At 40.5% G+C, this 27,644-nt stretch overlaps 1 protein-coding gene across 1 annotated transcript in view; it reads right to left on the bottom strand.

Moving 5' to 3' along the window:
* XKR4 (XK related 4) overlaps nt 1-27,261 on the bottom strand; it is a 415,020-nt gene extending 387,759 nt beyond the window's left edge. The window contains exon 1 of the mRNA XM_008706757.2: nt 26,434-27,261. Coding sequence (XP_008704979.2) covers nt 26,434-27,254 — 821 coding nt within the window. The 5' untranslated portion in view covers nt 27,255-27,261. The remainder of the gene's footprint in view (nt 1-26,433) is intronic.
* Between the last annotated feature and the right edge of the window lie 383 nt (nt 27,262-27,644).

Genomic DNA, 27,644 nt, shown 5'->3' with positions numbered 1-27,644 from the left:
TAATAATACATCCCTAGAGTCAGGTACACCTAAATTTGAAGTTTTGCTTTGCCTGCTAATTATACGATCTTGGACAAGCCACTTAACTTCTCTCTCAACCTCTTTGTAAAACAGGCAAATAACAGTGCTTATATTGTAGGGGTTATGAGAACAAAAGAAGGTCCTTTGTGCAAAGCAAGGGGCCTGGTGACCATACGGGCTCAATACACAGAAGCCATTGTTATCAGTCCATGCCATCGTTTCTGCCCACCTGTGAGGAGGTCCGGTTGCTTGGACAGGCCCCTGGCTCAACGGATGATACAGTGGCGCCACACCCCTTAGGCCCCGTGTTTGTCCTACCCAATGAAACTGCTCTGCCAGGACAGAAGAGTGATCATTTTATCCCCAGAATGTTTTTCATGAATGTATGCACAACGCCAAGCTTTAATAGCACTTGTCCTGCAACCAATATCAGGAAGATGTTGGGAAATCTTTATAAATACACTTTTGAAAAGCATCCGAATCAGGCAGTATGACTTATTTAATTCAACTAAATTCAGAGGAAGCTAAAGTGAGACATTTGATGTAGCTGAAGTGGTCCAAACTTCAAGGGACAAGGACTCTTATCTAGAAAGACAAAAGGATCTGGATCTTAAAAGAAAAGGTAAGATGAAACAGAAATGGTTTCCCATTACACACGTAATTAGATGATGTGTGCTTCACTTTGTAACAAAGTAATTATACAAATGTTTCTACTTTGTTCAGAGAAAGTAGAGAAGTTCAGAACATGCTTAGAAGGATCTCAGAAAAATGATCTGAAGTACAGAAAATTAAAACCTTCTAGTTTTTTTGTTTGCTTTTTTTTTTTTTTAGGATCTCTCAAGCAGGACTTCTCAAGTTTAATATGCATACAAATCACCTGGGGATCTTGTTAATACACAAGTTCTGATTCTAATCCATTAAATTTAAGGTGTGGCCCAAAAGTCTGGACTTTTAACTAGCAAGTGAGTACCAAACTTGGATTTGGAGGCCCTGAGTCTCACCAGTAGCAGTGCAAAATCACCTGCAGGTCCACACTGGCAGGGACTGACTCCAACTTACCTTTGCAAGGAGACTTGTACGTGCCTACACACACTTGTACACAGCACAAGTTTTCTGAACTCTCTCACAGACGATTCAGGGTCTGGTCATCTGGTTATCCATACTGTGGGGCTGGAGTCTAGAATACGATCTGGGGCAAAGCCAGAGCAGTGTGCATACATATGGTAAAGAGGCTCGTGAAAGACGATTAGAGAAAATGTGGGGGACCCCTGACCCAGGCTGTCCACTCCCATTCCTGCCACTCCAGGTAACTCAGCCTGGGGAGGGGACATCCCTCTCATGTCAGTGAGCTCATGGGCCTCCTTCACCATCGATTTACCCATATAGCTGAGTAGGACCACTCAGTGCAGTATGCAGAAAGAATGCAATACATCTCTACACTACTTCCTATGCCACTGACGGCAACCCACCAACTTTCCAGGTGACTTCCTCAAATATCATCCAGGCAAACATCCCTCAAGGTCACAAGGTGTGGCAGTCCTGAACCATTTCCATTTTTCTCTCCTCTTCCTTCCTCCCCTCCGCCTCCCTCTCCTGTCCTCTCTCAGAGCCCTCTCAACCATATTCAAACAAGTTTCAGACTGACTTTCCTATTTAAAATGTAACATCGCCAAGGCAAAAAAGATGAGAAAAGAACAGAAAAGAAAAAACGGAAAGGGAAAAAAGTTTCTCCCTTCCTGGATGCATACTCCTGTCCAGCCGCTCTTTCCAGGCCTCACGGGCAACCTTGTCTTGAGTTGCCCATACTCTCCTTCCATCTTTCCTACCTCCACACCACTGATTCGGTCCTGCATCCACAGAAACCCTCTATGCTTCAGCAAAACTGCTCTTCCTCAGTCACCAATGATCAATCATCTCATTACTAAATACAAGGAACATTTTGCAGGAAGGTAATGAGTGAAGATCCACATAATTGAGGTCAAATTATGGTAGTTAGTGAAGACTGAAATCTTTTAACAGTGCCTCCCTTCAAAAGAAGGTACAGCTCTGAGAACACAGCAGTTTTGCCTCCTGGCACCAGACTTACAATGGTGCTTGAGATGATACAGGATTTCTTTTATTGGAATTCGCCCAGAGGGGAGAAGTCCCTTGAGGGCATCATTCCTTTATCTTTGAAAATTCTTTTCTTGACTTACAATATAGGTCTTAGAATATAACGTGGGTAAACAGCCTCGTAACTGGAAAGGAAAAAAATTTTTTCTGAGATTTTTGGGTTCTCTCTCCATTTTCAAAACTCAGCAGATATTCATCCCTTCTCAGGAATTTTGTGGAAAAAGCTTTTTTTCCCCCCATAAGGTCAATATTTCCCTATTTATATTTAAAAAGTCTCCTGAGTTCAACTGAAATACAAGAATGTTTGTAGAAGCTTCCAGTTCATTCGGTGTTGTTGATGAAGTCTTCAGAGCCTATCACCATGGGTGAAATTATCCTACAAACAAACGTTGGATGTCCATTTATCCTAAATTCCAGTTCTTAATCCAAGCATCCATGTTTCAGGATCCTGAATAAAGGTGCTGGTGAATGAATAACATTTGGTGCCTTTTGCACTTTGGTTACCTGTGCTCTTCATTTTTTAGAGAGATTTTTTCCCATAAGATTTTTCCCAAAAGAGAAATCAGGGATCACTTTGTGGTGAAGGTCAAACATCAAGTGCTGACATTCAGGAATCATATATATATATTTAAAGATTTTAGTTATTTATTTGACAGAGAGAGAGAGAGCTAGTGAGAGAGGGAACACAGGGGGAGTGGGAGAGGAAGAAGCAGGCTCCCAGCAGAGGAGCCTGATATGGGGCTCCATCCCAGGACTCTGGGATTACGCCCTGGGCCGAAGGCAGATATTTAAGGACTGAGCCACGCAGGTGCCCGGGAATTGTATATTTGGTTTGATTGTCAGAGAAAACCTCAAGGGCCACATCACTAGCTTTTTTTTTTTTTCAATTTGATAAGTTTTAAATGAGCTGAAAGTATATACAGTCATCCAAGACAAGCTCAACCACAGTTGCTCTTACTGCATTACCATGAGCAAGATGCTTTTTTAAAATGAAGTCACTTAATCCTGTCTGCGAAGGCTTGCCTCTAACACAGACTTGACTCAATCCTTCAGAGAAGTGTGAATGATGTTCTTGGCTGGAGCACAGTTACGGTGGCCTCAGCAGCCTGTGTGTGTGTATTCCGTTACCACACACTGAGGATGCTCCCACTTCGACACCCAGAAGGGCACCCAGGGGAAGGGTCAGGGGAACACCATTCTAGCTGCCTTGTTACAGTACAGTTTCAAGGTGGAGAGATCCTGAGTTTGTCAACTGGTTTTTCTCAATCCTCTGTGTTCCCACAGCACTCTCTACTACCTACTGGTTGTAGAACTTCTCTTGTGGCACAGTTTGGACTGGTTTGCTAATTGGTTTATCTAAATGGATGAAATTTTCCTGAGACTGAGAAACCATATCCTGTTCATCTCTGAATTCTCTTTATTATTATTATTTTTTACAGGATTCTTGTTAAGATTTTTCAAAAACAGCAAGTTATTATGTAGGTTTATGCATGTTAAGGAAAAAATATATTGTATAAATCAAAGTATGCCTGAATTCTATAATTGTGGTTAATTTGGTGAAGCACTTAATTGATACATGTTATTTGACGAAATGAATGAGAAAATGTCTAGAAAATAACATTTTATGAGATCTCGATGGGGAGAACAAAAAGTAAATTAAGCTTTAATTTAATGTGTTTTTCAGCAGTGAAGCAGCTTGAACTGAAAATAGAATTTTTCTTGGTTTTGACTGGTTGGTTTATTTATGGGCCTATTTCCCCCTTCATCTTACACCTTTACTCTCTGATTAGGAAAACACCATTTTACTTTTGAAATGCATCTGTTGAAACTATGCCAGACGGTTTAAGTGGAGAAAGATTTATCACAAGGTATTAGATCACTTGAAGAATTACTAGGGTGATCAAGGAACCAAGCCCGGATGTTCTGTGGCCGGGAGCAATGCAGCTGCAGAAAGCCTTACCGCCTCCTGAGACCTTTCCTCTTGCAGCTCCTTGTGGCTACCACCCGCTGCTCAGCATTGAGGACTGCAGGAGCAGGACATGCTGATCTCTATCACAGTTTCCCCAGAAGAACAGAACACTTCCCAGCACACAGCCTGCACCCTAAGTTGCTCACTTCATCATTCCAAATTACCACGAAGGCAACTTTTTGCCAGAGCCTGGGTTTTCTAGCTGCGTGAAAGATGAAAATTTGTCTCCCTCCCTCCTTCTTTCCTTCCTTCTTTTTAATTTTTTTAAGCTTTCCAGTTTCTGTCCCATAAGACACAGTAAGAAGGGAGCTGGAATGGTGCTTGGTGACCCAATCTATGATATCTGCTACCCAAACAAAGGGATAAAAAGACTCTCAACCTCAGGTTCCACTTCATGGATGTGCAACCTGTGCCATAATACAGGGCCCTGCACTTGCTTTCAGGAGACACAGGGCAGATTTTATATATTATGCAAATGCAAACAGAGCTTGCAAATAAAGATGAATTTCTGTAATTGTGAGGTTGTTCATTGTTTTATGTGCTAAAAACATTTCTTTTCTGTGAACCATCTACATGTGTTCTTTGTCCAGTTTTAAGTGGTTAGTGGCCCATTTCTTCTTATTGATTGATGAGAATTTTTATGTTAGGAAAAATAGCCCTCTGTCAATAATATGTAATATGTGTTGCAAAGATATTTATCCAGTGTGTCATGTGTATTTTGACAGGTTTGGCCTCTGTGTTTGTGTGTGTGTGTGTGTGTAAGGATATTTTACCATATTATCGGGTATACCGATATACTTGTAAGGAAATGAAAACCAGCAAGTTAATATTGGTAGGCAAATAGTCATTCTTATAGTTTCCACAATCTGTAGCCATCTGAAAAACACTGTTAAATTGGATTTTTAAATTGGATCACATCAAGTGTACTTATTTCTCCCATCAACACCATTTTCCAGGAAAATGGCTTCATGCCAAAAAAAATGGCTCATGCTAAGACTTAAAAATTGATGAGTGAATTAGGGATTAGCAGAAAGACTAGGTGTTGCCATGAATGGCTGCCTAACATTCAGTAGGACCTTATTAAGTACTTCTAATGAATTCTTGACTATAATATTTCAAGCACAGACAGATTAATTGTTATTGAAGAAAATGATGGTGATCTTGTATTATATTTAGAAACTTCAATGTAGCTTTCCAATTAAAAATTAGAATAATGAAAAGAAGTTGGATAGTGTCTATGTCTCTGAGAAGAAAACAGTAAAACCACAGTTGAATCTCCATGATATCCAGATGCTGAAAACTCTTCTAAAGAGTTTCAACACTTACTCTGATGTGATAGAAGAAATTGCCATAAAAATACACTTAGCTTAGGGGGTACCTGGGTGGCTCAGTTGGTTAAGCATCTGCTTTGGGCTCAGGTCATGATCTCAGGGTCCAGGGATCGAGCCTTCTGCCCCTGCAAGCTCCCTCTGTCGGGCTCCCTGCTCAGCAAGGGGTCTACTTCTCCCTCTCCCTCTGCACCCCCATGCTCTCTGTCTCACTCATTCTCTCTCTCAAATAAATGAATAAAATCTTTACAAAAATATATTTAGTTTTAAAAGTGTGTGAGAATGCTTTGGAAAAGATAAAAGCTAAATCAAACTAAAACAAGGAGACACCATATGGTGGCCACTAATACACTGACGAAGTCATTAACAGCAGTGGGATTTAAGTCAGGTAGCTGCCTTGGGGTTCAGAACCAAACTGAAAGCAAGTCCGGAGGAGGACCACTCGGCACACCTTTGCTTTGCCTTGGGGAGGGATGCAGTGTGCTCTGTAGGAACAAGAGGCTGCGGAGAAGGAAGGCAGATACAGTTTGTTCTCACTGCACAAGAAATGCTAAGGAGGCGGGACAGTGATGGGACAGGAATTGACAGCAAATACCTAACCAAGGAGCTCCGGAGAAGTGATCACATTTAGTGAAAGCCTTGTGGTCAGTGTGGGGTAGTAGACGCAGCCTGGCAAGCTGGGCAGGAGTAAGTCAGGGGAAGCATTTGGGAGCCATCTCCAAGTTAGGATGATAGCACTAGGGAGGGAGAGGGGGAGAGAAGATGGGGTACAAATAAAACACGAGACTTCATCTGGTTTTCCAGAAAGTGGTAAAAAAAAAAAAAAGTAGACTCTGAGGGATTGCTATAAATAAACGGACTTTACAGTGACAGGCAAGTAGGTAAAAATGATGTGATACTATCATTACTCTTGCCATTTGATTTGTTCAATCAGAATTGTTTAGTGTAAAATGTAGGCTAGGGCCTAAGGAAATGGTGCAAATTGTATCTCTTGCTCACTACTACTCCACAAGACAAATTAAGAATGGGACCACCTGGAGTCCTAAACCATGGCTGTCACTAGGTAGCCCCAGGGGGTCTCCCCTGTGGGACATACACTGCAGGAACCTATAAGCAAAGACAAGTTTCTGAGGCTGTTTTCTGGAAAGGACCCAAACTTCTACTTTTTTAAGGGCCAGGCTCATCCTGGGTCTGGGATGGGAGACACACAGTTTTCTCAATGGGTAGCCATTCCTCAGATGTTCTCAAAGGGAACCCACAGACAAACTTAACCATGCAGTGTCTTTATAGCCTGGAGCCTTTCGGGTCCTGATGCATACATTCAGGGGTCAAAGTCAGTCCTGACTCTGTAGAAAACCCATCCTTCCATCCACTGGCCTGATGTCAATTGCAAAATTTGCTAGGGAGGGCACCAGGCATCATATACTTTTTTAATCCATGGATTAAACTCACAGGTAAAATAGAACATATAGAAATAAGGAGTATACCTGTCTTTCATTGGAATAAAAATAAAATCCTTTAAAAATTTGCTGATTTTCATTTTATTCATTAAATCAACAAATATACGTAAATGACAATGTGCCAGACATCATACTATATGCTGGGGACACTGCAGAGAACAAATCAATTTTTGCTCTCACAAAGTGCACATTCCAGAAAGGGCCAGAACTTACCAATGAAACTTAACTAGTGTGAGGTTGATAAAACCAAGCATCAATCTTGGAATAACTATATTCCAAAATAAGCAAGCGTTGGGGAAGTTCATGGAAAAGACATGGCTGCCCATTCACCTGTGAGCTGGACCCCGGTGAGACCCCTTACCCTTGCCCCTTGTCCTGGAATGTGGATCCCACCTACCTTTCTGGCTTGCAGAAGCTGCTCCAAGGACAAAGTTTTGAAATAACGATGTGGTTTTGAGAACACCTTCACAGTGTACTCAACTGAACCGGTTAAGGCCGGTTAAGATTTGGCAACCGGTGCAAGGACCCACTTATCTTGCAGCAGCCCAAGACAAGCCTCGCATATTCAAGTTCCCCCTGCTCTTTAAAACTGCCACCCACCTATCTGGTGTGTGTGGCCTCTTTTTTCCCATCTCTCCCTGCTCCTCATGTTCCAGGGACCAATTCTTAATTTCACCTGGGAAGCTCCAGAGGGTTGCAAACCAACACCCAGAGAGATCACTGAAGCACAAGCCAGTATATAAATATCGGGCCCAAGTGAATTCATGAGGCGTTTTTGCACACACCTGATCCACAACCCGCCTCTCCAGTCCTCTACCATCCTTCCAGTTCGTCTTGGTCTCACTTCCCTAGGAGGCCCCCATGTGACCACAGGAAAAGCCTCAAGGGACTGCAGGTTTAATTATTTCTTTTACAGAGGACAAAGACAGCACTTTGCTGCAAGTCACAGCATTTAGACCAGAATTCATGTGAACCCCATTTCTTTTCTATTGTTTTTGTATTCTCTCCTTATTCCTAATTCAGTAGATTTCAGGGCTTTCAGGTATATCAGATTAAAACTTTGTTCTTCCTTTCAAGCACAGGAAAAAGTGATTCTTCAGCATTTCTCTGTTAATTACAATAAATAAATAAATAATAAATAAATGCCTACACACTGCCCACTCAAAAATTACCCCATTCTATCCAACCGACTTAACATTTATACTCGAGACAGAGAAGCAAACATCTCAATTCTTTTCAAAGCTAAGAGGTCTCAACAGATAGAATGACTGATGCTGTCTGATGAATTTAGCGAAGGTTTAGTGTCCTTTTCAGCCAGATAGTCTTGCTAGAATTGTCTTTACATACCATGTAAAATTTTCAGTTTCGCAAAATTTGTATACAATTTTAAAACCCAAAAAGGTGGAGTCATGGAGACAAATTTTAGAGCCCATATTGAAATGAATATTTATGCATAATGCAAAGACATTTGACACTGATAACCAGGTTGTTTTTACATAGTACAGAGGAAAAAAGAAAATTATCTGATTATATAATTTAGGCTAAAAAGCATTAACATGTTGATCTTATTTGCTGCTTTAGTTGAACAGAGGAGAACAAAAATTTCAATTCATTATCTGCTTTAAAGAATTACAAAAATAAAAAAAGTAAACAAAAATATAAAAAAAATTACAAAAATAATTCCACTCAATCTTAGCCAGTACTATCACTTTTCAAATAAAGATCCTGACAAGCCCTTTGAAAAGGTAGAGAGACCAATTTTTCATCATTCATTTGTGTACAATTTCCATTCAAGTCCATTGGAGGCAAATCAGCTGCTGCTACTTCGGGGTAATTGTTCACGTCTTTGGCAGAACTCCAAAGTATTTCAGAAGGGTGTGTGTGTGTGTGTGTGTGTGTGTGTGTGTGTGCACGTGCCTGTGCTGTGCATTTTTTTTTTCTGAAAAACAGAAAGCATTTACCTCACAGTTACAGTTTTCGAGAAATAATTACTGAGCAAGTTTTTAAATTCATGAAAATCACGAATTTTAAGAGTACGTTAAAAAAAAAACCACTAGTGTTGTTCCAACAATTTTTCTTTCATCCCTATGAAACTAGAGAGTTGGTACCAGAACCCAATATCTCAATGTCCAGTCAGAATAATTTTATAAAACTACTTAAGTACATCTTTGGATTAATTGTACTGCTTTACTATAATTTAAATTTTTATTATATTACCCACTTCTCATTTAAGATTTATTATGTGGTGCATACTATAAAGCAGAGATCCTAATCAGTAAACCACTCCAAAATTTTAGTCTGTCTATAACCTGGACAAGTGCATGATATCTTAACTCTTTCTAGAATAACATTTTGTGTCCTGGCACACTCACTTTGTACCCTCAAATGAGAGGCATTTGGCACATAGTAGGTACTCAAAAGTTGTTAAGCGTGGGAATGTAAAATGATACAACCACTTAGAAAATGGTCTGGTAGTTTCTTATAAAACTAAACATACTCTTCTCATGACACCCAGCAATTGTGCTCCTTGGTATTTACCCAAATGAGGTGAAAACACATCTACACAAAACCTGCACACAAATGTTTATAGCGGCTTTATTCATAATTGTCAAATCTTGGAGGCAACCAAGATGCCCTTTAGCAGGTGAATAAATAATTGTGGTGAATAAATAGTAGGTGAGTAAATAATCCACACACTTCAGTATTTCTCAGTGCTGGAAAGAAATAAGCCATCAAGTCACAGAAACATAGGGAGGAACCCTAAATGCATATTGTGAGTGAAAGAAGCCAATCTGAAAAGGCAACGTACTGCACGATTCCAAATACAGGACATTCTGGAAAAGGCAAAACCAAGGATAGAGTAAAAAGATCACTGGTTGCCGGGGACCGAGGGTAGGCAGGGATGAATAGGTGGAGCACAGGGGATTTTTAGGACAGTGAAACTATTCTTTATCATACCGTAAGGGTGGATAGATGCCATTATACCTTTGTCAAAACCTATAGAATTTACTAGACAAAAGGTAAACTCTAATGTTAGACTTCAGCTAATGATAAGGTGTTAGTATTGGGCCACAAATTGTATCAAACATACCATATTAATATATGATGTCAGTGTTAGGAAAAATGGAGGTGAGGGGAAGTACCCAAGAACTCTGTACTTTCTATTCAATTTTTCTGTAAACCCAAAACTGCTTGGGAAAAAAAAGTCGTTTAACTGAAAAATTAAAATTAAAAAATTTCTTAAATGTGTTAAGACATACCAAAAGAAAAGAAGTTGGTTGGGTCTCAAAAGTACCTTCCTCCAAGGAATGTTCACTGAACTAAGTATCAAAGGTGGAGTATTCACCGTATCCTAATGAAGAATGAATGGCCCAGTCCATTCAGGTGATGCTCTCTCACCTACAGAGGCCTTTTCCAGGTTGGAGTTCCCCTACCAACAAAGAGAACAGAAGTTCATTTCCTAAACTAAGAAAGGTAAATCCTACTAAAAGCTAAAATAGTGTCTAGAGCCAAGGGAGTGGAGGAAAAGGAGAGGGGAATTTATAACCAAACTCCTTCTAGGCTCAATAAGAAAGCCATGAATGAACAGCAGTGGGTCACCTTTGGCTCAGGAGGTTAACCAGCAGGCTCCTTTACTGGGAATCCCTAATTAACTTCTGTGGGGAAATTTCCCAGCTAACTGGTGTTGATTGTAAATGCAAACCCTCCTTCCAACATGCACAGATGTTAATGCGCTATTTTAAAAGTTCAGAGTACTTATTACTGAGTTGTCAAAGGCCCATTAATTATCTACTATACTGTATTTAGCTTTTCTCTGGTAAATCTTTTTTAATTGCCCAGTCTGCATTTACAGAGCATCTTTATTTAACAGGCTCCCAACTCTGTTTATGTTTATGCCTTTTCCAATAGCTCATTAAATAGAGTTCTTACCAGTACTATCAGAATTTTCAGTGAGAACTGTCCAAGCCCACTTAAGTGCTTTCATTGCATTCCCTCATTATAGAGTATTTTCAAGTTCCGGATATGTTTCAAGTCTACCCTCATTCATATCTTTTCCCTGACCCTGAAGAGTACAGGAGACTTCCTTCTCCCGTATTTCCAATATTTTCACTGTTTTATAAGAGGTAACCATTTGGAAATACACCCCTGACTGTATTCCCTGAGCTTCCACTCTCCAACAGAATCAAGTCCAGATTCCTCAGGAAAACAAGGAGGCCCTGGTTAGTTGGGCCCAAAACTCGAAGCTCATCTGTTGACAGTCTTTCCTTCACACCCCCCATTTCAGCCCTTTACAGAACACATCATGAAATATCTTTGTCCCTTCTTTTCAGAACTCTTTTAGGTCTTACACAAATGTCACTCCCATGTGAAAGCTTCTGGAAAGAGGTCCTCCATCTTCATTCCCCAAACAATTTTATTCCTGCCATTGTTGATGACATATCACCCTTTGAGGTATAAACAATTATAAATGAAAGACCCTATTGCAGGACAGCAAACTCCTTTAAGTCAGGGAGTGTCTTTCACGAATCTTGGTGGGTACAGAGCCTGCACTCAGTGAATGTTTGACAAATATTTATTAAACAAATGAAAGCATTTTTACTCCAGACCATCTGGGTTTTATTAAATTATTTCTGCTCTTTCCAGCATGTCCTAACCCACATAATTACATGATCAGTATGATCATAGAAAAAATCATGAGAAAAATAACTATGGTATAGACATATATGTTTCCTAGAACATATTACTTGGGATAAAAAATCCAGTAAATCAGAATCCATTTAATGTCATGAACATCAAAAAAAAATATCTGGAAATCGTCAGCCTCTCTGGAAAAACTACATTTTGCAAAGATACCATTGAACCAAAGGACAAACAATACTGCATAGTTTTCACTGAATGCCACACACACTCCCCCCCAAAAGCTACCCCCCCGCCAAAAAAAAAGGACCGTAAAAAGGACCAGACTGCAGTTGGCAAGCCCTTCCAAAGCAAATCATATCTACTTGGGGGGAGGGGGGTTGCATCTATTGAATAGGCAGAGGGGGATTGGTTTTGGTTTTTAGAAATAAACATTTGGAATTGCATTTATAAAAACTAGTTCTGTCTGATTCTGAAGATTCTGAATTGTGTGCATTAGAGAATGAATTTTCTAGCACTTGCATATGCTAGACTTTTATAGAGTTGGTCCTCTGAGATAATAGGGCTTAGGAGTTGAATTTGAAGTCGTGTCACATAGACGTAAATCTCGCTGGTCTCAGAGAAAGAGATGTGACTGACAGAGGGGTTCTGCCTTGCATGCTTGTAGCTGAATTCATAATTCATGAACATATGTGGAGGAGAATGCTGGTATATGCGAAGCATGACTGCGTGCAAAATGAGGATATAAATACAGGTTAATTACATACTATTCACATGGGGCTGGAGCCTACTTAGTATTCTTTAGTGTTATGCATTTCCCAATGGAGAGAACATGTATTTTTCTAGTAGGTTATCAAATGAAAGTGACACATTATGGCTAATATTGATCCATAGTCTCTGTTTTTGAAGTTTGGTGTGAAATAGCAATCTCAGGAGTGGTTTATCCGAAACCTCGCCCAGGTCAATAAAGCATGAATATTAGTTCCCACGTGAGTATTCAATAAGGTGTGTAAAAAAGAGTTGATAAGCTCCGTATAGGTACCAGGTTTCACAGAATTACAGAGTGGAAAAGGACTTCAGAAATTATCTAATGTGACTCCCACCCACCATTTTATAGTTGAGAAGTCAAGAATCAAATCTGACCTCGCTCCTCGGGTAGGTCTTTCTCTGTCTCGGTAGTCAGAACAAAACCTCAAAACCTGTCTTAAATAATTTCCATGGATGACACAGTAAAACTGAACCTGCTGCAGGTTTCAGCACTGTTGCCAGTCTGAGAGGGAGGAAATACTCCTCCCAGCGATTCTCTTGTTAATCAAAGAGTAGCAAGATATGGCGGGACAAGCACAAGATGTGGAAGCTGAAGTCATGACTGTAAGTGCAGATGCCTGCTAGTCAGCAGCTGTGTGCACTTGGGCCAGTCTCCTACCTCCTCTGAACCCCAGTGAATTCATCTTCAAATGAGAACAGTAATAATACCTACCTTGAGAGGCTGAAGAAAAGATTGGATGGCTTAATATGAGCCAATGTGCTTGGCAAGCTGCAACAGCACTTAACAAAGATTTGGTCCTTATTGTCATGATCAAATATTATTTATTAAACCACCAAATAAGCACAGCATGTCACTAGGCCTTAAGCAAAGCAGAAAGCAGGGAAGACAATGGGCTTTATTCACATTAGGGGTTTTCTCTCCCAAAGAGTCAGTTTTTACCAGCAGGTAATCTTATTTGTAAAATCCATTAAGTCAACCTGCTTCCGCAGTGAAACAACCCACTGCTCTTTCTCTGGTAACTTCTAGTAAATTCTTTTCTTAGTATTTTAAGATATTTCACTTAGGATTTTCTTCTTCTTACTTCTAGAGAACTGAGTTCTGAACATTACCTAGAGCAGTTCTGCCCAACAGAAATATAATGTAAGCCACGTACATAATTTTAACTTTCTGGTGGTCACATTTATAAAGTATAAAAAGCAACAGGTGAAATTAATTTCAACAATATAATTTATTTAACCCAATATATCCAAAATGTTATTGGTTCAACATATAATAAATATGGATATTATTAGTGAGATGTTTACCATCCCCCTTTTTTTTTTCCACACAAAGTCCTCAAAATCCCCAGGGTATTTGACACTTACAACACACATCAATGGGGAATAGCCACATTTCAAATGTTCAATAGCCATGTGTAGCTCACAGCTACCATATTGAAAAGCCATGCGGGTCTAGAGCCTGGCAGGGTGACCACACCTACTGGTAGCGCAGACCTAGAAAAATTAACTTAGTAACTCTCCATGGAAACACTTAAGAACACTGATGGAAACAATCACATTCTAGCACATAGATGGGGGAAGGAGCCCTAGCAACATAAGTGACAGCATAGCAACACCGGCTGTTGTACAAAAGGGAAATTAGAAAACTATTACTTTGAAAAGGAGCACTTCTGGGAAGGTCATCCTTTTTCCATTTTGTTGAATGAACTAAAGAAACTGGTAATACCTATACGTGAATATACATTTGATAAGACAACATTCTCATTATCTTCTTATTCTACAATGCGGACACTGACATATTTTGTCACAATGTTGACTGTTCTATTTCTCACTTAGGATGACAATAAAGCAGGAAATCTTCCTATGACATAGCCTGCTCTGTGGGTCTTGGGGTCACTGGGAGGAGCTGAACTGCATGGAACAGGTTGGTCATCGGAAATCTTTCCATAACATTTTGTAAAAATACCCTGCTAATTCCTGGCTGGGGTCTAGTCTTTCAGTCTTGGAAGCCTAGTTCCATTTTCTTCTATTCCTCCCTTAGGTCCTCTTTCCCTTTGTAGCTACAGAGGCTGCTTGATCTATCAGAATAAAAACTGGTGGTGAGAGATGCCCAGAACTTGACTTCCCTCTCCATTGTCCCAACACCTAGTGGAGGGTGATGTCCTTTGCTCACCCTGAGGGTTGTTGTTTCTTCCGAAACTTATGAATAGGAAGGAATACACCAGCAGCCCAGCTCCATGTCTATGAGCAAAGTCAGCAATCATTATGTCTTGGTCGGAACTGCCGCCCTACCTCCCTCTCCTCTTTCTTTCTCCTCTGTCTGCTTACTCTAAATCCAGTGTTTTCCTGGTGTCTGTCTGTTTCCCTCTCTCACGACACCCTGTCCACTCCATCCCAAGGACTGAATGCCATAGGCCTGAGTAATATAAAACTGTGAGGGGCTCCTGGGTGGCTCAGCCAGTTAAGCATGAAACTCTTGGTTTTGGCTCAGGTCATGATCTCATGGGTTGTGAGATCCAGTCCCCTGATGAGCTCTGTGCTCAGCAGGGAATCTGCTGGAAGAGTCTCTCCTTCTGTCTTTCCCCCATGCGTGAGCACACTCTCTCTCAAATAAATAAATCTTAAAAAAAAAAAAAACATAAAACTGTGAGAGGTGGGTGATCAATGTGCTGAATTAATTTCCTAGAGATCAGCTGTGAACAGCAAACCTGTAAAGTAATGGATTTTTAATAAAGATTTTATTAAAACTTTTCACTTTCTTTGTCAATGGAAGATTTCATATCTTTGCTTATAGCATTGCCTATAAGGAGAACCCACTGTTACCACTTTTAAACACCAGCCCTTGCTTTCATAGCAGGTGAGCTGACTCTGGTGAGAAAGCCAGTGAAAACATCTGGATCAGCCATAGTTTCCATTAATATTCAGCTGAGTAACCTTCCCTGACCATTTCAGTTGAAAGGGATTGCTCTCCCTCTGCTTCTCAAAATTCAATGTGCATACAAATCCCCAGGGGATCTTGTTCAATCATAGGTCACGGTTCAGTAAGTCCACAGGAGCCTGAGATTCTGCATTCCTGAGACACCTCTGAGAGATGTGGATGCTGCCAGCTGCAGATAGATCCTACACCTTGAGTTGCAAGCCAACAGCTCTGCTCTTAGCACAACATCACAGACAGATTTGGAGGTATGAATGTGACAGGACTCCTCTCCTAGACAACAAACCTTTTGAGAGCATATTCTTTTTCATACATGTTCCTTACAATGATTTGAAGTAGCTGTTTGTAGAATCCATGATTAAAAGGTTATCACTGGTCACTTATTTTTGTCATTTTATTCTCAACAACTGATTACAGTGACCAAGTCATGATTTAGTCGGTGGACTGTTAATGAATCTGCACATATCAACAGTGATTGAGTGAGAACGTACCTACGATCTCAGCTCTTCGCCCTCCCCAATCTGGGATCAGAAGTAGACCTCCAGGCTCAGGCCTTACTCTCAATATCTGATCAGGCAGAAATTATATAATGAGAACATAAATGAAACAAATTTCCCTTCAGTTTTATATCGTGAAGCACACTGTTACAGTTTGCTTTCATGATGCCCTTGATTTCAGAGTCTCACTTACCTTTACTATTAGCAAGTTTGTTCCTGGCCCTCCCTTGGATTCCCAGGTTTCTATTATGTTACCATTTGTGATGGCCACTGGCTTCTTCCCCACTTCTGACCTGTGTATTAACACAGGACTCTCAAGTCAAACACTTCCACACTACAGACCCCACTGGAGCCCTTAATATCAAGTTGACCTAAACCTGAGCATTTTCACAACTGAAGTTTTGTCCTTTTATTCCTAGAACCAGCTCATCTAATGGAATCTTGGTCTGGCTAGCGAAGCCTCGCTTTCAGCTTTGCTGTGATGAGTTTTATAATGGGTGTCAGTACAACTTTCCCATTCACACTACCAAGGATTGAAATTTCACCCTCCAATTTTGGAACAAAATTCTCTGTTTTTGTTCATTTCTTTCATGGCCTTCTCTCATGGCCAAATTTTTCTCCCTCAAGCTGAAAGTGCATGCCTTATGTACAATACCCTCATCTCCTATGAGCAGATCAGAGAATGGAACTCAGTGATGGTTTCCAGGATATTTGGTCATGCTTCCTCGACAGAAACTTCAGGTTTCCTCCATCACTCATTTGAGTACAACCTTTATTTATTTACGTATTTATTTAGGGTGGGGGTGCAGAGGCAGAGAGAGAAAATCTCAAGCAGGCTCCACACCCAGTGCAGAGCCAGATGCAGGGTACGATCTCACGAACCTGAGATCATGACCTGAGCTGAAACCAACAGTAGGATGCTCAAACAAGTGAGCCACCCAGGTGTCCCATGATTCCAACCTTATCTTAAAGTAGGTAGATATTTTGCCCTTAAATAACCATAACTAATGACTACTTTTCAAAAGTATGAACACAGATAATATTTATGCCCTCCTTAGAATAGTGTCACATTACCTGTTCCTGTGTAGAACTCAATGTTTCAAACCCAACCATTACCAAATCAACAAAATTCCTATAGGACATCTGTGACTACTACTCTTAATAGCACATCCCCTGGAACTATGAAACCCTATGGGACATACTTCCTAATTTATTTTAAAATAACAGATCCAAGTACTGCAAATCTCTTTGGAGAGTCTTCTGGAATTGACCTACATTTAAAAAAATAATTATTAACAATTGTACTTTTGTAAAGCAGGAAATTAATTAATGAGCTGTAAATCTACCAAAATAAAGAAATCTTTACAAATCCTTTCCCCTGCTTTGCTGAAGGATCATTTCTTCATTGTTACTGTTACACTGATACAGCGACTAGGCCATAAACCAAAGATGCAAGTAACGGAGGACCATTTTGCTATGGTTCCTGCTCTAAGGGCTATCTTTGTTTTGATTATTGACTCTCTGCTACTGAAAAAAAGACCTGAAAAGTAAAGAATTCCCATATCTTTATTCATGACTATTACCTGAGCTTCAGAAAGAAGTCCAACTGCTCTTTACATGGATGAAATGTCTCAGATTGGTGGTTCAGAAAGGTGACTTCGTCCTTCTTAAATACAACATACTTGATGGGAAGCCAAGTCAAAGTCATCCCAAGTCTTTTTAGACTCGTATTCACTGTAGATCCTACTTTTTCTATATATGCATGATTTTCTGTTTGACTAATCCTCACCCACCTCACACACTGCCCACTGCTCTGTTTATATAAAAGGATTCCCCTGACAGGAAAACAGGGCATGTGCATAAATTAAACAAAAGAAGTAGAACTGATTCAAACAGCCTACTTATGAATCATGAAGATGAAAAAATAGTTTGACATACTTCAGATCACTTTAAAATAGATGCATAAATTTTTTTTTAAATTAAATATCTGAAATGTCATCATGGGGTTGAAAATTGTTCAGCTTCATGACAGATGTCTAACATCCTAGAGATCCAGGCAATTCCTCTCCAGGAAAGGTTAATGCATTGTTCTCTTGTTCTAGCACACAGTAACATATCCCTATTCCTTAGTGAGTACAGGCCTGGAGACAGTCTCTGTATAGAGCTTAAATTCAATTTCTAGTATACTAAATCAGTGACAGTGTAATCCAGGACAGGCTTTTAATTTTAAAGCAAACCTAGCTCTGACAACAGTCTTCTCATTGACATAATGGATAGCTCTTTTTAAGCCCATGAAGCATTGTTCTTTTGCTAATCATAGCACTCCAGCTGTGCATACCTCACTATGTGAAATGGAAATGGTAATTTTAGCTTCCCAGGTCTACACGGTAGATATCTTAGAATTAGTGATATGGGAACACTTTCCACATCAGCTTCAAATGCTTAGATATGGGTTTTTGCGGACATGGTGTTATGTGATTATAACTAAAATTCAGAAAAAAGTTACAATTCAAAACAAGTTACATTATACAAATAAGCTTAAGATTCTCTCTTCATGTATGAAATCATACTAGTTCCTAGAGGTTAGACACTAATGTTACCAACTCTGGAAAGTCCCTTATAGATGCCCTTTGACTTACGTAACCAGAGAAACGCTATAACGATGGCCTTAGAAGAACACGTACAGACTCTGCGGTGCACGCACCCTGGGGACTGGGCAAATAGCAAGAATATATAAGAGGAGCAAAACCAGCATTTTGGACCTGGAAAGAAACTTGAATGTTATTTTTTGACCAATCATACCATACAGATAGAAAATTAAGACTCAGAAGGAGGAAACCAAAAGAATATTTCAACTTCGTTGGAAGCCAGGAGCTGCACTGTATCATCATGGTGACACAGGTAACAGCACTTAGGTGACCTGCCTGGGGTCTGGGCCACCAAGCAATCAATTCATCTCTCCTAACTCCTCACATAGTCCACTTCCCAAAAGGACAGCTGCCTTTGTAAAGAACCATCAGTGATGGTTCTAATTTTGACCCATCATCTTAGGGTTGGAAAAGATCTAATGCTATCATTCAGATCATTGTTTCTAGAAAATATCCAGACTGACTTATTTCCATTTTAATCCTTCTTTAGTTTCTTTTGCAATCAGTAATCTATATCAGCTCTATGTGTATACAAGACATGAAATTACTGTTTTATGGTGATAAGAATTATGGTATTGATGGGAGTGGTAGTAGTAATAGCAGAAGCTACGAACTTTTTTTGCATTGACAAATAGAAGCACCAGAGATACAGAAATTGTCCCATACATAAATATATTCTCAGGCAGTCAAGTGTAGGTAAGAATTCAGTGAAAAAGATCTATCCCAAAGATTTCCCATTCTGACGTTTCTATCAGCAAGAACAGGAATGTCAGCTGGGCTTCTGGATGCATCTTTCTCAGAGGAGAACTAGTACTTTGTGAAATTTGGCCCCACTTCCCTAATTCTAGTGATCTAAAAAAAAAGAGAGAGAGAGAGAGAGAGCTGGGGCAATGGGTGGTATCCTTTCTAGATAACAAAATCCTTTTGGATTCACTGTACCCTTGGAAACTCAAGAAGCAAACAAACAAGCAACAAGTTCAGCCCCTTTCTCATAAAGAAGAGAGGATAATGCCTGGGCTTTATCCACAGGTCAGTAAATATTCACTGAGCATGTATATTTATTCACATAATTTCCACAACTACTAGAATAACTTCACAAGGGCTTTCCTGTGGTCTTCCTTCCCGACTGGCCATGCCATCCATTACCAGTGACAACAGCATATAGCTAGAAGGAAGTTACTTGGTGGTGGTCAGAATTAGGCAATGTCATTCAAGAGAATTTGTCTTTCCCTGACATTCACCAACACATTACAACTATTTCATAAAGTTACACATGATAAGCACTTTCTCATGACTAGCAGCACACTGCACCTTCTATTTGATAATGCATAAGAATATAAATCCAATTAAATCCAGTTCTAATCCCTAAGTCTTGCTTCCATAGGCCTAGTTAGTACACCATTCAAATTCTAAAGCAAGGCACTGGATTAGCCAGTGAGCCCATACAAAGGGGAATCATTCTGTTTATCTGTTACTCAGTGATTGGTGCTATTTAATATCATAGGTAGACAATTTCATTTGAACTGTAAAATACAGAACACGTTTAATAGCAAGTTGTGTACTTGGATATTCACACATTAAGGAGCTTTCTGTACATGACTGAACAAAGACCTTCAAAGCTACTGACCCAAGGATTTGTGCATGCTGTTCAAAAATGATAGCATCTATTTGTATAGATACTACTTTTAACTGCTCTATGAAGGAAGTCTGCAATTCCATCAGAATGTAGCAAGTATAACATTTTTTTTCACCCTTGTGAAGCAAACAGGATATAGTTCAAGTGAATGGAAAAATACAACTTTTGCACTAGTTATTGCAAAGATACTGAAATAGGTATATTGACCACATAGATTTATGCATAAATTATTCCAACTCATATAGAATCCCCAGTAAATGCACAGAGGACTGTCTGGTTTTGTGTGGATTTATATCCACTAGGTAACTCAGAGATTTAAATACCAAGCCCAGCACTCAAGGATGTTACATAGATTTGTGATGCTCCAGCAAAGACACCAGGTCCATAAACCAATGAATGGATTTCAAAGTAACATAACTGCAGTGTTTCAAGCAACCTCCTATTTCTTTCATCCGTGAAAAAGCAAAGGTTAGTCCACTATGTTTGGAGTAGCATGTAATGATGGAAACTGTCATAAAATCTCAAGGCTGGAAGATGATCTTTTAGTTCAACCTTCTGCATGATACTTAAAAGTTTTTTCTGCTGCAACTCTGCCTACAGTTTTCGAAACTATGCTTAGACCGTCCAACAGCAGGTAACTCACTGCTTCTAAGGAATCATTGTTGATCTTTGGATACCTTGTGATTAGTTAAAAAAATGCTTCCTTACATTGATTCAAAATCTCTCCTGTAACCCCCTTGCATCTTGTCCCAGAAGTCCTACACAAAAGCCCAATGCCTCCTCCTCGTTACAACCCTTCAGTACTCACCAGACAACATTGAACTTCTCAGTCTTCTCTTCTACCTAATGATCCCCAATCTCATCAACCATTTCTCATGTTGTTTTTTTTCTCCCACATCAATACTGAATTCTAGCCTAGAATTGGTGCAGAACTATATGACCTAAAGAGAAAAACACTTAACATTCTCTTTCTCAATTTCCACACTTGCAAAATGGAAGTGTTAGCTCAAAAATCCTCAGAGGATCAAATAAGAAAGACATGGAAGTCCTCTGAAAATTGAAAAGTGTTAACAAAAATAGAAAGAACAAGTTTCTAAGGACGAGGAAACCTAAATTTCAATAAGCTAAAGACCACAGTATCCTAAGGAAGAACTCTCCAAAACGTAGCAGAAAATAAATTTTTTTACTTTAGTGTAAATCAATGAAAAATTTCAACCTATCTGTTTTTCTGAAAAATCACTCCTTCACCTTGTTGGGTCTATTTATACACCCCAATTACATCCAAACTCTACCTCTTTAAAATCAATGAATTTTAATAAATGGAAAAGACTTTACTGAACCAGAGAGGAATTGATGACATGTTCTCTGAAACTCAACTTGCCATACCTTTGGATAAAACAATGTTTTAACACTTTGTTAACAACCTCACCTCTCCTCCCTGGCCCTTATAATCCTTCAAACATTCCTCCGTGCCTTCAGAATAAAATCTAGGTCCCATTCATTGTAGACTCAACAAATTCTCCCTCCTTATCTCTAGCTACTATCTCTTACTCCCTCTCTGTTCAAAGCACGCACTTAACTCACCTTGTTCCTTCTTGCCCCGCCCACTCCTGTTCCTTTACACAAAGTCATATACAAGGCTCTGTGACCAATGCCGCACTTTATTCAGACAGCAGATTTTTTTCACCATTCAAACCTTCACTCAAACACCCCCTGCTCCAGGGTCTCACCTGAATCACTAAGATGGTCTGGGTTTTTTATTTCTATCATTGAGCTTATTTTATTGTATTGAAATTATCTGTTTACTTTTAGTCTTCCTCACCAGACAGTAGAATCCCTGAAAGATGATGTGTATTTTATCTATCTTGGGGTAGCTAGTAACTAACACAGTGCCTTGCATAGAGTAGGGACTCACTATATGTTGAATGAATAAACTAATTAAAATGCAGTAGAGGGAACACAAATATACAGGAAAGTGACCATTGATTCCGCCTGACCTATGTCAGAATTCAGAACTAACTCCAAATCAATAAAGTACTTTTTCAGTAGTCAAAGGTGTAACCTAGATGCTATTTCCCTACCCATTCTTGATCTCTAGAACCTCTTTATCATTTGCAAAGCACTTTCCACACGTTCACATACATTCCACCATTTAATCATTAATGCCACCGCAAGACCATGTTACTTGGCTGCAATTTAATGCAACAAGCTCAGCATGTCCACATGGTGTATAGTAAGAGGAGCACCTGCCTTAACAGTCAGACAAGTTGAGGCCTAGTCCCTATTCTGCCAGTTGACTATGGGTGTGTTACTGAGCAGATCTTCTATCCTGTCTAAAGAGTGTCATGCCTGGTAAAGGTAAAGTGTCATTTTTATACATTGTTGTCATTATTATCCAAGTTGGCAGTTGGAGATAAGCTAATTGATCCAGAAAGAGCACAGACTTTAGGGTAAGGTGGGCCTGGCTTTGACTCTTAGCTGTATCACATAAACAGCATGGATTTTTGCACCAGTTAATGAATCTCTCTGAGCCAGTTTTCTTATATATAGATAGATACTAATGATTTTCTCTTGGGTTACTGTAAAATTTAGATGAGATAAAGAGTATAAACATAGTTATAATTTTTTAAATGCTATATAAAATTGCTATTATTATTATTATTAGGCCAGGTTTAAGAATGACTTAACATTTCTCAAAGTGCCCTGTGTGCCACATCATCACAAGAGTATTTAATAAGAATACCCTTAAAAAGTTATTGATAACAGCACACTAGCTTATTAAAGGCTCTGAGAAGTCCTGTAGAGAGATCCATTTAACTCTATTTAACCTGCCATTTTCCAATTTACTTGAATAAGGAACACATGTTAGACCTTGTGGACTATCAAGCATCAGAAAAGCAGAGATGTTCTTTCACCAGGTCTTTCCCACATGATTCTCATGATAGATATTCAGAAACAAAAACCAAAATATTAAAATAGTAAAAATACTCCCCATTCTACCATCCACTAACTCACTGACTTATTGTTTGCAATATGCCTACTTGCATTTAGAAGACAACCAAATATGTATATACCATACATACACAGGAAAAATGAAGGTAGAATTTTAAGAGTGAGTCATAAATTCTGAAGAAGGTATCTAGATATAATTGATCATCAGTGTGAAGACTAAAAATTGTTCTGATGAGGCATTTGTGATTCCCACTGGCTGAACTGCCCTCTTAGTAACTTCTGGAATCATATGAAATGAACAAGAAAAAAAAGTACTTATTCATTTGCAGTCACATTTCCTTTAAAGTCATAATTGCTCTTTTCACATGGTAGCAAAAGTTCACTTCATTATTTCAAATGGCTCTTTCTCAGAATCAACTCCTGTGACTTTAAAAGCTGCCATTAATTTTCCATTAGTAAACTTTAATTAAAATGAATATGTATCATTGCTTTCAACAGTTGCATTTGTAATAAATGTATAAATACATCTAAGTCTTGCCCAAAATGTTTCAAATAGCTATTTCTGAACAAGCAAACACTTTGATGTTATTTCAAAGGATTGTATCTACAGAAAGCTTTTAGAATCTTGCCCTTACCTAAAATAACTAGAATTTCATGGAAATACAAGGAAAAGTTACCAACCTAGCTAAAATCTATTTTATTGATCTTAGAAAGTAGCATGTTAAAACATGAATAATGACCTCTGAGCTTTGAACCATTCAGTACCTTGGTGTTTCTGTAGCATTTGTGTATAACGCATGGAAAAGAAAAGCTAGAAGAAGCAGAGGGATATTCCTAATTTAAGGCATCCTAATGGTCTAAGATAATGGTCTGATACAATAATCTGAGATGAACTGCATTTCACCAATTTATTATCTCAAAGATGCATCTGCTACACAAAGTTCCATTCCAATATCCCCACACTTGGAGAAGCTGAAACAATTTAGAATGTAACTGAATTCCACGAACTTTCTGATCCCTTTCCCATGTCCTACATTAGGCTAAAGTTTGTTTGTTCATTTGTTTAAACATACTTCATAAAGAGAAAGTGAGGCTAAGTCTTAGATCATACTTCCACCAAGTTACACCACTAGCGTCCAAATATCTTAACTAGAATCCAAGAACAGTTAGATAATTCAGATTTACATATGAAGCACATTATTATGAAAATATAGATAAGTATCTGAAAATATTTTCAACAATACTTCCTTCCAGACAACCATGTATTAGCAGGAAAAACTTCAAAACCTCTAAGGAAAACATTGTAGAGATACCTAACAAAGAGGAGTCATGTGTGACCACAGTTTCTCCAAGGGTTGGGTTGGTTAATGCGTTTGTCGGACAGCGTGTGCTTTTCCTTCTGCATGCAACCTTACCCTTCCATTCCTCCTCCTCCTTGATCAGCTTTTCCATATGGCCAGTTGACCAGTGGCTGTGGTCTCCCTGACATTTGTTTAGGCCCTTCCTTTTCTGAATTACTTCTCACTTTCTGCATTTTATGTCCTCAGATAACTAAATGTCATTTTTCCACTGGGAAAATGTTCGGTTTAGAAGGTTTAGTAAACACAACGATAATTAAAATTATTTTTTTCAGTTCACAGAACTGGATATGATATTTTTCACAAAATATCAATCTGTAGGAAGCAATGAATAGTTCTTCAGTTAATATATTGAGAAGTGTTTGCATTATTTACATGAAGGTAGACATTTTAAAGGTGATTGAAAATAAGTGATTTCCAAATCTTGCATAAAGTTTGCAAAAGTTAACAAATGGAATGTTCAGCTTCATTTTCCACATTATCAGATTAAAACTACTAATCATTTGAACCTAGCCACTAAACAATGTCAGTAATTAACACAAATATTTGAGTTCTTCATCAAACTTGAATAAGGGCATCAAGCTGTAAGTCTTCATAATAGTCATCCATGGAACATAACAGCTATTCCATTTAATTGACATTTCAAAGCCCTTTGAGTCCAAAACATGGAGGTTTCCAACATCAATTTGTCTGACTGCATATCATATACCCCTTTTCCAGAAAGTATCTGTTTGGGAAAAAAGTTTCACAATTTGAAAAGTCACCACCTATGGCAATGTTTACCCTGCTTTACAAAGCAGTGGTCCCAGGAAAGGTTGCAAAATAACCACATTTGCTCTTATCAACGAAAGCACAACTGTTCACCACTAATAAAAGAAGTATTTAGTCCCATTCCACAAATCCTCTGAGTCGTTTCCACATGGGATACCTCAGCAGAGTTAATGATTTCTAACGTCTTTATCACAAAGGTCACTACAAATGAAATTGAAATGGACACCAACCTAGCAGCATGTAGCCCCACATTGGCGCACTTATTAGGAAGTTTTCTCATTTTACTTAGACTACTTACTTATTAAGACATTGGAAACAGAAAAAGCTCTGGAATATTAACATCTAAGTGCTTCAACACAAATAATTTTTGTAGGTGTAAGATATTGCTTCAAAAAGCTATCAAAAACATATAAAAGTTGAAGGAACATATTTCTGAGCAAACTGTTTCATTATATTCCTAAATCTAGGTGGTGACTGCTCAAATGACAGCTCCCTTTGCCCAGAGAGTTTAGCCTTGTATTCCAGTTTCTAAGTGGAAGTGATATCTGTGTAAAAAGATCAGATGACAAGTAGCAGAGCAACCAATGAAGATGCCAAGTATGATTGAAGTTTACAAGACGCATTACCCCTTTCCAAGGGTTCTTAGTTTTGTGAGAAATCAGAATATGGGGATACTGCAAGATAATCAGAAAGTGCCTCATAAAAGTAAGTCTGGGCCCCATAAAGTTTACTTACTCATATTTGGAGATAGATATATAGGTTATAGATAGAGATATAGGTATAGGTATTCTCCAAGAAAAAGACAAGCCAACTCCCTACTAAGCTTTTCACTTGGAGCGCAGTACTTCTCCAACATTGAGAATTAAAAAGTGGGTACTTCACAGCAGTTAAGAATTCCCATATAACTAGAATTAGCAACTGGGAACAAAAGAAGCCATCCAAATTGCAATATAAACCTAGAATTCAACATAATAAAAAAGGATTTTTAGAAGATCTGACGGAATTCTCTCCTATTCAACCGAAACAATATCACTAAAAATGGGGAGGGGGTAGCGTATAAACACAGAGAAGCTAGTGAAGCAGAGTGGGAACACAGAAGGGATAGGTTGATCAAAACCACTTTGCTGCCTGTCGCTTGTTTCTCACTTCCCTCCCACCCTAGGCTGTGATCACAAATCTTAAAAATGCAAAACCCAGTTTAAGGAAAAAAAAAAAAAAACTGAAAGAGTGTGCCTAGGGTTACTACCAGAGAAACCCTAAACGATTTCCGTGCAAAAGCAAAGCAGTGAGGATGTAGTAGCAGCAGCAGATCTCCCTCTTCCCCACCCCTGATACGGTACCTCCAGATTTGCCCGAGCTGCAAGATGTGGATGAGTGACTGCAGGAGCCAGATGCAGAAGGAGCAGGACGCAGACCTGTGTTTGCCGCTGGCCCGGGTGGCCCCGCTACTGTTGCTGCCGCTGTTGGTGGCGGCGATGTTGCTCTTACTGGCGTTGGATGCTTGCCTTTGCGGCGTGGAAGGACGAGCCTCGCCTTCCGCGGCTGCAGACCCACTGCTGGCCACCGTCTTGCAATCGGCTCCAGGCTGAGGGCAGCTGGAGGCAGCAGCGGTCGTGGCGCTGTCCTCGGTGCTGAAATCGTGCACAAACCAGCGGAAGCTGAACACTTGCACCGAGAGCGAGCCGAGCACCACGAAGAAGAGCGTGAGCCCGAACCACCAGCGCTGGCCGCGCAAGTAGTAGTCCACGGCGAGCCAGATGTCCGTGCCCACGTCCGCGAAGTACACGGCCACGGCGGCCAGGATCCAGAGGCAGTCCCACAGCGAGTAGCGCCGCTGCTCCCTGCCCAGGCGCAGGCACAGCGCCGCCGAGCCCGCCCCGCTGCCGCCGGGGCCGCCAACGCCGCCGCCCGGGCCGCCCAAGCCCCCGGAGCCGCCGCCCGAGCTGCCGCTCCCGGCGCAGCAGCAGCAGCAGCGCGAGCAGCCGCCGCCGTCCGGGCAGCAGCCGCCTCCGGCCGCCTCCTCGTCCTCGGCTCCCGACCCCGACGGCAAGCCCGGAGCCAATCCCTGCACCGAGCCCGAGTGGTCCGAGTTCTGCAGCGGGGTGAACGCCACGTCGCTGCTCTTCTTCATTTTCAGCCTCCCGTCTGACTTAGCGGCCATGATGCCTCCAAACCGGAGGAGAGCCCTCCTTTATCTGACACCTTTCCCCGCTGTCTCCTCCTCCCGCCACCTCCTCGCCTCGCCCCGGCTTCCCTCCCTGGCGGCGCGGCTCCCCCTCCTCCTGCTCCTGCGCCGGCTCGCCCGCCGCCGCCCGCCGGGCTGGGCGCTGGGCCGGGCTAGCGGCGCGCCTGGGGCCGGCAGGAGCGCCGCCTGGCTGCCTGCGCGGAGCCAAGCTGCTCGCGGCGCCCCGCGCGCGCCCCTGCCAGCCGCCCGCGCTCCTCGCCGTCCCGGCCCCGCGGCTGCCGCCCGAGCCGCCGCCGCAGCCAGCAGCAGGAGCAGCAGCGGCCGCCGCGGCGCTCCTCGGACCTGCACATTCCTCTCCTCCCCTCG

Source organism: Ursus maritimus, unplaced genomic scaffold (assembly GCF_017311325.1).
Source record: "Ursus maritimus isolate PB19 unplaced genomic scaffold, ASM1731132v1 scaffold_9, whole genome shotgun sequence".
NCBI lineage: Eukaryota > Metazoa > Chordata > Mammalia > Carnivora > Ursidae > Ursus > Ursus maritimus.
This window is presented reverse-complemented; position numbering and strand designations above follow the sequence as displayed.